The sequence below is a fragment of the Varroa jacobsoni genome, unplaced genomic scaffold, assembly GCF_002532875.2.
Source record: "Varroa jacobsoni isolate VJ856 unplaced genomic scaffold, vjacob_1.0 scaffold_1217, whole genome shotgun sequence".
NCBI classification, from domain to species: domain Eukaryota; kingdom Metazoa; phylum Arthropoda; class Arachnida; order Mesostigmata; family Varroidae; genus Varroa; species Varroa jacobsoni.
In genome coordinates, this window is record NW_019214119.1 from 14,685 (window position 1) to 28,437 (window position 13,753).

General features: G+C 40.5%; 1 protein-coding gene across 2 annotated transcripts in view; it reads left to right on the forward strand.

Annotated features, from left to right (window-relative positions):
• kst (spectrin beta chain, non-erythrocytic 5 kst) overlaps nucleotides 1-13,753 on the forward strand; it is a 77,221-nt gene that overhangs the window by 10,689 nt on the left and 52,779 nt on the right. The window contains exon 1 of one of the 2 annotated variants that reach the window (XM_022846244.2): nucleotides 3,218-3,508. The exons of the other annotated variant lie outside the window; for it this stretch is intronic. Coding sequence (XP_022701979.1) covers nucleotides 3,301-3,508 — 208 coding nt within the window. The 5' untranslated portion in view covers nucleotides 3,218-3,300. Of the gene's footprint in view, nucleotides 1-3,217; nucleotides 3,509-13,753 lie in introns of those variants that run through there. 2 annotated transcript variants of the gene reach the window in all.

A 13,753-nucleotide genomic window follows, 5' to 3' on the forward strand; every position in this document is an offset into this window, starting at 1 on the left:
CTATTCAAGTACGGTATATACAGAAAAAATTAAAACCAAAATGATACTTGGGCCGATGACAGCTCAAAAATTTCAAAAACGACATTCGAAACAGGTAAAAAAGCGCAGAAAATTTCAAAAAGACTAACCAGCGAATTTTATTTAGACGACCAAGTTGCCAATTGATATTCTCCATTTTGCCTTTAATGTCCGTATCGAAAATTTAGCCGTATTAACAATAGCTTTTTGAACTGCTTGCGAATTTCTGGAGCCCTTTAAACTTCGGTCCCATTAAGGATCTTTCGGTTTCCCTTATGGAAGCTTTTTAGAAGCTGCATGGAAATGGAAAATAATGTAGACCGTCTATTTGAAGCAAAAATAAAATTTCCCGCTTCAGTGTTGGCTAGTCTAATACGAAATGACCAGGTAATGGCTGATCCTCGCAGAAATTCCGAATAGGTCGTTTGCCACGACGAGTTCGTTGTTTTGGTCTAAAGAGAACCGATGCTAGAAGTTACAAATAAACACATTCTCGTTACGACAAACAGCCCGTTGCAGTTGTTCCCGGGTTTTGGGCACTCTATTTTCAAGAATTACACCGTTACCTCCTTTGTCGCTTCCATCGTCGTCGTACTTGCTAAAAATAATCTAATTAGTCATAAAGCGTCGCAGCGGTTCAGCGTAAACATGCATGGAAGTTCGTTATCAGCGTCTGTGTCCAAGCGATAATATTGTATTACATGCAATTAAAAGTATAGAAGTACAACTGTATCGTGCTATGTTGACGTTGTTTCAGCTCGTTGTAGTAGACATATTTGCAGAAGTCAATCAAAAGCGAAAAGTTGACTAATCAGGGAAGTGAGCGAACTGTGATCGAAATCATTCTCGCTCAGGGGCTCATTCGAACGGGCTTTCTAAACATAGTTCCAGTTTATAGTGGGCTATAGGCAATGCTCTTTCATACCAGTCTAACGTGTTTACGGTAAACAATTAGTGTGTGACTTCACATGGCGTTCAGCGTAATTCCTCCAACCGGTGATGTGCTGTGCTCAACATGTAAACGGTCAAAACTGTTAGCGCTATATCAGCTTCTGTTTTCTACTTGTCATTTTTATGCTCGACATTGCTGCTGATCTGATTGAAGTGAGCGAAAAACCGGTACTTTGAAACCCTTGGTAGTCCTTGGCCCGAGATTATTCAGAATTAAATAGTCGAAACCGAATAGGTCTTAGTAACAACCGCTAATTGATATTGATTCTATATAAATATTAGATCTGATTTATGTAGGCGATATGACGTATATTTCATAGAAATGATAGGTTCGTGAAAGGTGCCTAGTGCACTTTCAGCTCGCCGAGAATAAACAGGGGTGGTGAAAAGGCGGGCACGACCAACTTAATGAATCCATCCCTTAGAAGGAAGTCGACTCTTTTTCGTGGGAAGCGATAGACAGTCGCTCTAGCAAAGCAGCACGATACGTTAGCATATGACTAACAAAAGTAAAAGCCAAGCCATATGCGAAGAAGATCTGAAGTGCTGAAGCTGTTTGTTGTTTGTTGCTATAATGCTATACTCCAGTAAATTCCAAATATTAATCTTTGTGGAACTGGAAGATAAAGGTCCAGGATTCGGTTCTATTCATAACATAATTGCGCAAACAAGGCCGCACAACTATAGTGGTCAGATTGCTGTGAATATGTTTTTTTCCTAAAAAATACACTTATGTATCGTATTCAGTTAGCAAATAACTGTAAAATATCGTATTTACTATTAAGAAGTTAGAGGCAGCCGTTATTTTGTCGTCAAACTTCTCGTTTGGTAACTAGACGCAGGTAACAATAGATCGTACTTAGCTAGACGCGTAGCATACAGCGTAAATGTATCTGCATAAATGATGAGTTTAAGAAACATGTCTTGTTGATGAACCAACAAGTAAGCACACGTATTTACCTCTCTACAAGAAATTACGTGATGATCCTCACTAGTCTATGGTGCATTGCCCTCTTTTGCCAAATTACAGCAGTGCGGAGTGTTCCGACGAGGGTAGTTGCACAGGATTAACCATGCGCGAAATTGAATTGATCAATATTATATCTATATACACAATATAAGCCATAATTTGTTTCTGTCAAAACTGGGACATGCTGGGTAAGAGTTTTTTTTTAAGTAAGTGAAATAACAACTTGATACCTACGTGGTCGGTCGGCGTACTGCAACGTCGTTGTATGAAATGTCACTGCAGTTGATTGCAGAATCGTGCTTGTTAAGTTACAATTATATTGTTCTATCCTTGATGGTGTCCACTGAGTCAGACAGCGTTAACTACTACCATGTCCGTCTCGCAATAAAGTAGGACATATAGCATTAAGCTAAGGACCCATGTGAAGCTTATTTTGTAAGAGCGATTAGCAAAGGGTATCAAATGATGCTTTGATAACAAGCCCGATCATCCGCTTATTATTGGAATCACTGGTTCGGTTCTGGTCAGCGGCGACAGCGCTCAGAGCTAGATTGGGACCTTCAAGCCACCGTTTTAGCTATAATTAGAACTATTATATTGGAATGAAGTAAAATACGTCTGCCAGATAGAAAGGGAACATCCATAGTGTGTCTCACGATGCCGGATGCGAGTAAGGCAGCTGCTAGTTGACTAATGGTCATTTTGATTTCGACTGCCTACGTCTTTCGTGATCTACTCTGCGATTTTGCACGCACTGTAGCTTAAGAGCAAAGGAAAAACTTGCCACAATGTGTAACGTTTCATCTTTTTGTTGTTATAACTTTAAATTTACATTATTGTTGTCTAATGAGCAGCAACTAATGTCTGCGTTATACAATGCGATTTACGATAGGTGAAAAGCTGGATTAGTTTTACAAAAAAAAATCCCTCTAATCTAGCTATTCTATGTGGTTGTACGTTTCCTGGAAGACATTTCTCGAAGAAATCACTCGAATACCTCGTATTTTGACTCTACTTAAACAAAACATAGATCTGTTAATAATTATATCAGCGCGATATTTCGTATTTATACAAAAAAGTCAAATATCAGCTGACAGGTTTGCCCTTGACGCGAGCGCGTCTGTTGGAATATAGAAGGATATGCTGGTATGTCACCAGAACAGAAACAACAACTATGACAGTAACGGCATTACCTGCCCGAATCGTATGGTGTTTTTAAGTTTACATTTCCATAAATCCTTTTAGTGATGCCGTTGACCAAGTAAGCGAGCTTCTTAAATGACATTTTTACGTCAGACGAACACTAGAACGGGAACAGAGCTCGTTTGCTATTTGCTACAATTGCATAGGAGCTATTGCGGATGCAGGACAAGTATCTAAATCAACGACGTCCTATCGCTACAAAGCCTTTTCGTTTGCGGTACGGGAATGGGTGTTACGGTAATCGTGTAAGATCAGTATCAAGTTTTAGGGCGTTCCTCGTTGAAACCGCTACCAAAATATGCCGCGCATCATATCTCGACTGGCCTAACACAGTGGAGTGGACTGACTGTTCGTGGAACCAACCAGGTAGGTATATAGCTAACTATCGCAAAGTTGATATGACTGCTCGTGTGTGCCGCAGTACCTTTAGGTTTACTGCCCCCTACATGTAACTGCTTCACCATGAAGCCGAAAACCTGTAGTTGATTTGTGTTTAATGTGTGGTACGCAACAAACTCGGACAAAATTCGAAAAGTGTGAACTTTAAAGAACATTTGTGCGTTTATTTAAGGACGTGTCCTCTTTGCAACGGATAAATTGGTGCTTCTATCTTCTGTACATTTCAAAGCATTTGAATATTTCTAAGCCGACTTCTGTGTTTTCCAACTGGCAAACATGAAGATCGTTGATATGATTCCGTCGGCTGAGTTGAAAGTCTAAATAGAACGTTTCGAGTACGCATTGTTCCCAGAGTAATAAGCTATGACATTGTGGCTTAATAAGCTATGAATCATGTTAAAAATTGTGGGTTGTAAGCACGCTGTTACTGTTATTTGTTTATTATATTATTATTACTATTTGCTTTTTAGTTACAAACAAATTAATTACCAGACGATCTAACTGGTATTGGCTTTTTTTCACTCATTGATGCCATAGGAGAAGTAAAACGTGTCCTGCCAAACGCACCATTTCTTTTGAAGCGCTTAACCGATGCAAAATATATTCTTTGTTGGGAGATGTCATTGCTTTCCAATAAATCATTTTCATCCCTTCGGTTCGATTTGTTCGCTAATTTAGCCTCAATTTGCCATAGATATTTATTAGTATACCGCATCCGAATCACCACTAGCCATTAGTTTATCGTTGGTCGCAACTGACAGAGGCCAGCTTACCCCTTTTTTTTTGTATTTTCCAACGCGTGACCAGACATGAAACCGCACCAATCTTTCAAGCCTATCTTATGTGTAGAGCAATCAAATTTGAAACAAAGTATTAGGTTGGCTAGACGGTCTGGCATGATTCATATCATGATGACTTAGTTGGCAAATGGGTTCAATCGATCGCTTCATTATATGAGCAGCATCTGTAATTAGATAAACAGAATTATCTATGGACGTTGTCCAGTTCTTACCCGCCGGCTGTTAAGAATCTAAAGGATGCCATACCATTATTTACGCAATGATCGATTATGTGCCAATACGTAGGCCTTACTCTGATTCTGATCTTTACGGATGAATTTACCGAACGCACATTATTGTGTGTCCGACCACCATGTGTCTTGCGCGCTCTCTTGAATGTCTCGATAAAGACATCCTCACATAGTGGTCAAAAAGTAAATGATAAATTATAAATCATGAGCGAGGCCATTAGCATAGTCATAAAACCAGATACTTTGAGAGATTCTACGAAACTCGGGCTGTTGCAGATTACACTTCTGGCCGCGTGACATATGGGTACGTTGAGCCTTTGCAGGATCAACGGTTCGTTTCAGTTAGTTAGTATTTTTCCTAGCGCTAAATTAGGACGCACTTTTTTAGTGTCTTTTTTTTTTTTTTAATTATTAATCAATACGTTTATTGCTTCAAAAGCGTTCTGCAAAGTGTAATAGCCTCTCAACGACCGAAAAGACACTTGTTTAGGTGGCTCGCTAGGCTGCAATACGCTGGAAATGATTTAATGTTCTGTGTAACACTTTTTATATTGAACAATATTTTCATGTATTCTTTATGAATGTTAGACCAGCATCGTTAGGTTTTTAAACACACGTCAATTGTAATACACCATTCCAGCCTAAAAGCAGCAGGCTTATAGATATTTACTGACGGTTGACCCTAGTTTTTCCTATTTTTAAGAATTTTTCCTGTTAAAATCGAGTGGGCAAGCATAACCTGCCCAGTAATGAGTTATTTATAATACACCGTCATCCAGAATCGTGATTATTTAAAAACCCATGTACCAAATCCCCTTGTGACACGATAGTAGTCAGGTTTTAGTTATTAAAAATTGTTATTATTGAATCCGATCGACTCAATCGATGACCAAAAGTTGGCCACATTTTGAGCAGCATGCCTCAAAGTTTATTGTCGGAAAACTGATCTGAAAACAAAGATCTGGTGAGGCGAAGCATAACAACTAGCTGAAGAAGTGTACGAACGTTCGTACAATATTAATAGATGACTGAGTTCTTCATTCTGGGCTTTTCCCTTTTGTGCCGTCACGATGTTTTCTGTCTATATTTCATAGTTGACAGCGTCACCGCGTGTTGGTACGATGAAAAGCAAACAGATAATTCGACGGCTGCTGACGAATCAACACAGAGTCCAAGCCAATAACGAGGATCGAAAAATCGGGCAGACCTATTTATGCCCAACGGCTGGCTGTCTATAATGGCGACTCTCTATAGCCTGAACACTCGTTTTTATCTGTAGTGGCTTACTTTGTCGCCAGTTGCAAACGAGTGTCCTTCTTATCAATATCATGAACATTGCCATCCTCATCAGCATCTTCGTCACGAACGACTCGTAACAAACAGTGCCGAAGAATGCCAACTCTGCGGGCATGTCAAACTTGCATCACTCGAATCAAAGCAGCCTTCAGCTTTCAGCAGAATACTTTATAACATTAATTAATGCATGGATGAACTATCGATGCTCTAAGCATAGGTGCGATAAGCTTGGACACTACAAATATAGCTCATAATAGGAAGATAAGAAGCTAGCTATTACATAAAGACGAGGCGAATCAATCTCGGCCTATCTATATATGATTGTAAGTTTATATATATATATATATATATATATACTAGCCTACACTAATAATCCTAGTTTTTTTCGTCGCTACTGCTCTATAAAAACAAAGTGCTGTTCGAATAAATGATATTGGTGCTAGCACTACTGTGTCCTCATTGCAAGTTGAAATCATAGGCTTGTAGCAGAATACATGCAAAGCCTGTAGGAATCTGTGTAGATGAATATACGGCTAATCTGACGGCGACTCTTCTGTTGTTAGGATACGTCAGCCACCCGGTAAAATTCTCTCGAAGTTCTATCAAAGAAAGTTTTGCTGTGAAGATATTCGTCAACATCATTTGCCTTTTAAGTTCACGTTTCGGGCTTGATGGTTCTGAAGTCGGAAGTTTTTTGCTGTTGACATGTTTATACATAGAGAGCATTAAAGATTGGTAGAGCTCAACTTATAACAGTAATATGTAAGCGCTGTGATGTTTGTATTGCAAGCGCTTGCTTTGATTAGAATAAAACTCCATACAGGATAGTTATTGTGGCTGGCAACCATTAGTCGCCGGCGCTCCCATATAGAAACTGACGGAGGCATAGACAAACTGTTTGGAACCAAACGATTCGAATTAGTTGTCCAGTATCGTATGTATGATCTGTATGCGTTGGTTGTGACCTGCAATGGGCCTACCGTCCCAACAATGGACATTGCTGTTACTCTTCTTACGCACATTGTAAAGCAGTTATAGTCGCATAAAACCCTTTGGTCAGCTGAAAGTGGACTCCTGGTCACCCAGCGTGTAGCATTGCTTTAGTAGAACCAAATCCTTTGCTCACTCGTTTATGGCATTATCATTATCATCGCCATCGGTTTCTTCAACGAAGATCTGCACGAGTCTGTTAACGTGCAGCATAGAAGTTGAATCGATGTAGGGACTGAGAATGTTTTGCATCCGGGCAAGCTCGCTTGTTCTTCAAGATGAACAGCAAAGGCCATCTAATCGAAGTTCGGTTTTTTTTTGCAGTATTCAACACACAGTTATCCACTGCAGAAATCGCTATAAAAAATCAGTACATACCGCGCTGACTTCAGCTAGTTTGCTACAGTGAACTTGTGTAGTTAAGTGTTAGTACGGATATATGACAAATGCAGTGGCAAGGCAGCCACGATCACAATGCAATGACAACGGTTTGTTCGTTACCGAATGTAAGTAGCGCACTTCGAGCATGGACGGATTAGGGAAGTTACGATGTGGCCAGCCACTGAGAAAGCGGCTGACGGCAGGTTCTCAAGGCCAACATCACTTCAGAGATGAGAAATGGGGGGCTGCCGTGTCAGTTCATTGGTTCTTTATTGTCTAAATAAACCTTATGAAAGGTATAACAAACATGTGCTGGGTTAAGTCTAGTATGCGGCTGTTGTTTCTCTCATACCTATACTAGACAATACTCAAGCAAAATGAACATGGATATACAAGTTGCATGAGAAGGTAATACTTACAAATGTCATCAGAGCCTGGCGTTACACGCGCAATACTTACCACCAATTGCAACATGGCTTACCTTCTGAGCACTTAACGACTCCGGTACAAGCGATACAAAGTAAAAATTATATGCGGCATGACCGTGGACTTTTCAAGCCGATCTTAAATGGTTGCTAAACTAATCGTTTTGTCTTGTTGATTCCCATTGCCGGCTGATGAAACGTAGTAGCGTCGTCTACAGTAGATACGTAGTCGCACACGAATAAACATTTGTGTTCCACCTACGCCGCGCTCTACTGCGGCGTCAAGTGACGTTCATTTACGCGATTTTCTCCAATCGTCCAAAGCGTTCAAATTGGCTGGGTCAAGTCAACGTTGTCGTCACTGATTGCGCTTCTGATACAACCAATGGAAATGCCTTCTTATATAATAAAAGAAATAATAGAAAATTCCTTGCCGCAAACGGAATTCTACCGAGTAAATGCTGGGACGCTGTCTGAGGACAGGGCAAACAAATAAGAGCATTTAGCACAGACAGACTGCTGTTACCGATGACGATGATGAAATGGTGTGGTAAAATATCATTATTTCGAGTATCTCCGTTCTTCGAACAGGTGATACCGTATGCCTCTGCGGAACAGGAGCAAGAAGTCACTACAGCCGATGTGCAGTAATACTGCCGTCCTAGCTATAGGGGCAACGGCTCGAAGTCGGTGGCGATAGTGTCTGGCAATGCGATGTTTTAGTCAAAATAGAAGTCCTAGCAATGGCACTGGTAGCTAGATGGCCGCTGACGCCAGCTGTCACATATAGTAGTCGCCATCCCGCGATTCCAGCAAAGGAGAAAAAGCGCGCTTAATTTCTTGGCGGCATTGTGACCGCTTGACGCAACCCGTTCCTTTCACCGTCAATATCATCGTGCCGGCCGTTAATGAAACGAACCATATTCTATCATTTCACCGTTTGCTTGAGCGGGGAATTGCGGTGGCCATTGGCACCTAAAGAAACGCATTAGCGACATCCGAGTGGACAACGACCTTTGATAGCACTAGAAGTAGCATAATCACAATCAACATTACCGTCATTATGATCATCGTCATCATTCGATCAAGTTACTCATGGTTCTTTCGTTATCGCTTAAGTCAATATTGCGTGAAGCTGTTATAACCTAAAGGTTAAAAAGTGGACGAACGGGCAGGCAGGTACACGCACACGTATAGAGCCCTAGTGAGACGGGTGTATAGAAAACAAGATCGTAACTTGGCAAAGCGTTGTTGTTATTACAAGTACAACTAACTTAAGTATAGTGATTCTTATGTAGGATAATATATAAAAATATATCTGAAAAGATGCCCCAAGGGTAGAGACTTTTTTCTATTGAGTGCACGTCGATGGAATGAAGATATTGACCAATTCAATGTATTTTATATTCAAATATCACGGGTATCGAACGAAATATCGCAGCTGAGCAAATTCTGTTTAGTGTTGAATGACCCACCTAACTGAAAACTTTTAGATTTAAACAGCGACGAAGACGCATCGGGGTCAGGCCAAGACGCTATTTTAAACGACTTTTTTTAAAGTGATCTAGAGAACGTTTCAGCTCTAGTGTGAATACTTAGCAATGTAAGAGTGCTCCTCGGCTATTATGCGAAAGCTGTTTTTGCTTTATAATGAACGCGATGCCCGACTAGGTTAAAAATTTCCAGGTAGTTACGGGTATCACAAATCAGGGAACAACAAATGATGAAAACTCATTATTATAGAAGCAGCAGTCGTTTTTGACCCAGTCCTAGAATGTATCCGTAGCGTCTACTACATAACGATAACACAAGTTATCGAAGTTGACATCACGCATTTTTTGCTTTTAATCAATTTCTGTTAACGAACTTTTTTGACATTAAAACTCATGGATTCTGTGTCAACATACTTTGCGTATTACGATGACAAACCTGAACACCACTAGGCTTTCGAAGCAATAGGTAGTTTCGTTGAAGGCCACTGAAGGCAATGAAATTCTTGTTTACGATCGCTAGCCTGACTGTGATAACGCTGTTAATTGAATAGAATTTAAAGCTACGTTCAAGCGAGTTTTCAATAGAAAATATCTTATTGGCAACAAATTATCTATATATCGGATAATGAAATTATAATAATGGTTTATCCTTAGCAAATGTGAATTAAAATTTCTTAACAAACTTAAATTTAAACGAACTTAGTTTGTTAAGTTATACAAATTATTATAAATTTGTTACATTTAAACAAAAACGTTTGACATCTTTGTAAACTTTATGTGCAATTTACTGGCAGCACCGACAGCACCGCACCGGTCACGGATGAGAAAAGACGGATTCAAAAGCTATGGATTCGAACAAAGAACAATGAATATTTCTATCTTTATAGCGTAGATTCGGGTGTGCGAAAGAAAACGCTAAATTGGGTTATTTCAACAAATTCGAAGATCAGCCGCTGGTTGCTATGACGATTGATACATCTATATCGATCAGCTATTGGGTTATTATTTAATTCATATTTAGAAACGTTACGGCATTGTTTTCTGCGGTTCAAATCCGTTAGACGGTAGTTCTCTGCCCGTACCTACTTCGCGGCTTCAACTTAGTCAAATAACGATAGGCTGAGATATCCATTAATTGCGTAGTAAGACAAATGCGTTTTAACAATGAAAAAAAATATATGTTACGGCCAGGTAAAATCATGTCGTTCATACGTGGGTTTCTGAGTGGCGCTTGGGCAGCTCCATTGAGGGAAATGTACGTAACCCGCAAATAGATCGAGTATCATGATGAAAGCCCTAATATCTGAGTAGTTGCTGCTATCGCGCGAGAAGCAAGTTAAGACTGTTGCTACTCATAAAGCTTGTCGTGTCCTTGTCGTTTCGTCCAATACCGACATCAAACAATAATCGCGAGAGGACATGCATCTCCTGAGTGTGCACCACCGATACTTTTAACAGATGCCCTATTTTAAATTGTAGCAGCAGGCAAAGCGAAGCTACATTAAGGTTCGACGCACACGTGTCGTTAGTGAAGATTTAATCCCGTTTGACAACACGGCTTTTAGACGATTCGGATGAACAATGGGTCAACTGGATTTAACGGCAACAATAGAAACGTGGTAGACGTGTACGTTCTGTAATTGACCACGGCGACAACGGACAGCGCAAGCGTGCCATTGGAATCAGGTTCTTTCATGTTTCCTCTCATTTTATCTATACACAGAGACGTATAGAAGTTAAAAAAAAAGATATGCTGTTTTCATCAGTAACAATCTTTTCTCTTTCGCTGTAGACTGGCCAGCAACATGAATTTCCGTTCAATTATAAGTGTCCACCGGCTTGATCGACAAATTAGTATAAAGATAAGAAGCGGGTGGCATTTCAGATTTTCACTCTCAGCCAATAACAAATCTTTGCATAGTTTGCCATCTACGTTGGCTTTTGAGTTCTGTGAAAAGTTCGTTTAAAATGAAAATTTCTCTTATGAACAGAGGCTCTATAAGTAACTTCCGATACATGAGCAATGGTACCGATTTCACACTTGTAACTTATTTTTTTTGGAATCTTAAAATCAACGAATATTTATGTATGGAATTACGACTATTTTTTATCAATTGAAGGGTTTGCTTTTCAATATTTGCCGTCGCATCTTGCAGATTCGGCGTGACCTTCGGTAAGTTTGGCTATGAGACGATTTATCTGACTTCAAAATAGATCCTGATAAGCGGAAGGAGATAGGTACGGCTGAATGAGACTAGACATTTCTATTTTCCTTGTAAACATGGGCCGAGTTATAACTACGTATGACTGATTCATAACGATAGGGTACTTTCGCGTGGACCGTGTGAGGAGTTAACTTAATACTGAATTTGGTTTGGCCCGAAATTATTATGCACCAATTCCTCTATTGTGTTTCACTACCAGCCAGCCAGCTCGTATCTTTCGTTAATAATCTTACGGAGCGGCAAAAGGGAGTGGCGTGTGCCACCGAGCTAATGAGCTGGGCTCACGTCAGTGTTTCTCACCGCACAGTCTCAGCTAGATTTCTGACAAAAAACGGAGGTTGGAATCCTTCTACCCTGGATGCGACACGTTAGCATCGCCTTCATCTTACGGAAGTCTGTTTTGCCTGATTTTCAAGCCTGCTTACTTCCATAAAGCTATTTTTCTTAGCTTCGCAGGATAGCTCTCGCCAACACAGAAACTGCTGGCGTAGTGACTGTTAATATGGGTCCCCAGTTCTTCGCTCTACATACCCGTCTCGTTATCGCAAGGTCATCCGCATATGCGGTCAAATCCAACTCCACCGGAAAGTTCACTAGTCATAGGACTCCGTCGGACGCTAGATTTTAAGGCAAGACTTCGGCAGTGTTTTGATTCGCTACTGCCCGACTGCTTCGATAGCGTACCGTGTACTGAGGAACACTTTGTCTCTTTAGACACCCCTGAGTTGTTTTTTCCGCATTTCGGGCGCTTTCAAAGACCCGGCTCAATCGCCGATAGTACTGGCAATTTAAAATTGTATTAGCTAACTGAAAAAATATTCCTCTCCCTAAGGTTCTGGAGTCTGGAAGTTTTTTGCTAGCGATTGTAGTAGGCGAGTCAAATGGTATGAATTATTTCCTCTGAGAATGACCACGACTGTTTCGTTTTTAAGGCTATAGAAACACGCCGTCCGGAATTATTTGTGTGATTATAGTGGTTGCTAGTCTAAAAAACTGTTAAACGTGTTTTGATGACAATTCTAGAGAGTCCATTTGGCTTCGGTGCCTTTTCTTTAAGCTTTAAGCGTTTATCAGCTGACCGCATTTTATCAGTTGTCACAGGAGGCATGTCTTTTTATTTCATCTGTTTCTGGCTGGGGTCAAGTCCACTATGGCCTGGCAAAAGTTTAATTATTAGACCCCTCTTTTGTTCCTCTGTCGGTTATTCATATGACTTTTTTCTAAGTGTTTGTTCTAATAACCTTACAGGGGTGGCCATGATGTTTTCCTACATTCCTTAAGGGTTCTCCTTTCAGCACTTCTCGTTGATTTTCGAAAAGCAACCTTGTAGTTTTTCCTTGCATGCATGTAGGTGTCGATTATCTGCACTAGCAGTTCTAATGATTAAATGTTTTCCGTAATTTGTTGCAGGTGGTCTGTGTTTGTGCTAGGGCATAAATCCAGCTGTACTTCGTTACACTGAGTTTTTTCTAGGACAAGGATATATTCGTTGCAGGGCGCCTTAACAAGCCGTTGATGTGATGTTGTATTCTGCAGCTCAGCTCGTCGTTTTGCCCTTAAATTTACGGCGGCTCTCTTTTTTCCTTAGCTATGAAAGACTCCTGGTCGGAAAAAACTCTTTCGCCGTTGTGTTCGTTTGCACTTCAAGCTCTATACAGTGATGATCGTTCAGGTCTCTTCACAGGTCGTGATGTTCCAGTTCTGTAACTGTTCCTAAGTACTATTTAGTAAAATCTATGGAAATGGCATCTGCCACGGCGTGGAACATACGCCTGATTCCGTTGTTTATCGTAACCGTGTCGTGGGTAGCCGACCACTCAATAACACTCAGTTTGCGTGGGTCGAGCCCTGGGTTGCTGACGCCACATTTAAGTCTCCGCGAAACACTATGTTTTTCTGCCTTTCCTGCACATTCCATCAGGTCAAAGTCCTCTATAGGCTTGCTTAGACCACAACAGCAGAAACAGAAGGCCCTGTGCCCCTTATGTCAAGCCATGCAAAACCCTCGCCTCTTCCACTTAAAGTTGCCTGTTTCTTAATATTTCTTATGTAACTATATATTTTGTTATCCGCAAGCATATTTATGTACATCTTATTTGACTCATTCATTAGTAGGAAGGATATTCCCCTCGTGTCAGCTGTTTCTTTCGAAAGAGTGAGGCCTGCTTTACTCCGCTAAAAATTTTAATGTAAAGGATTCCAATCACTGAGTGGGCTTTGCACCCTTCGAGTCTCTTTTCGTTGCACCAGAAAAGCTGTCACCGTTATAGTCATTATTTTGATGCTTCTGAGTTTTCTTACTTCTGGCTTTAAAACCTGTTTGAAATCGTTGTCTGCTCGTTAATCACCAAGAAAGTTGCCAACTCACCATT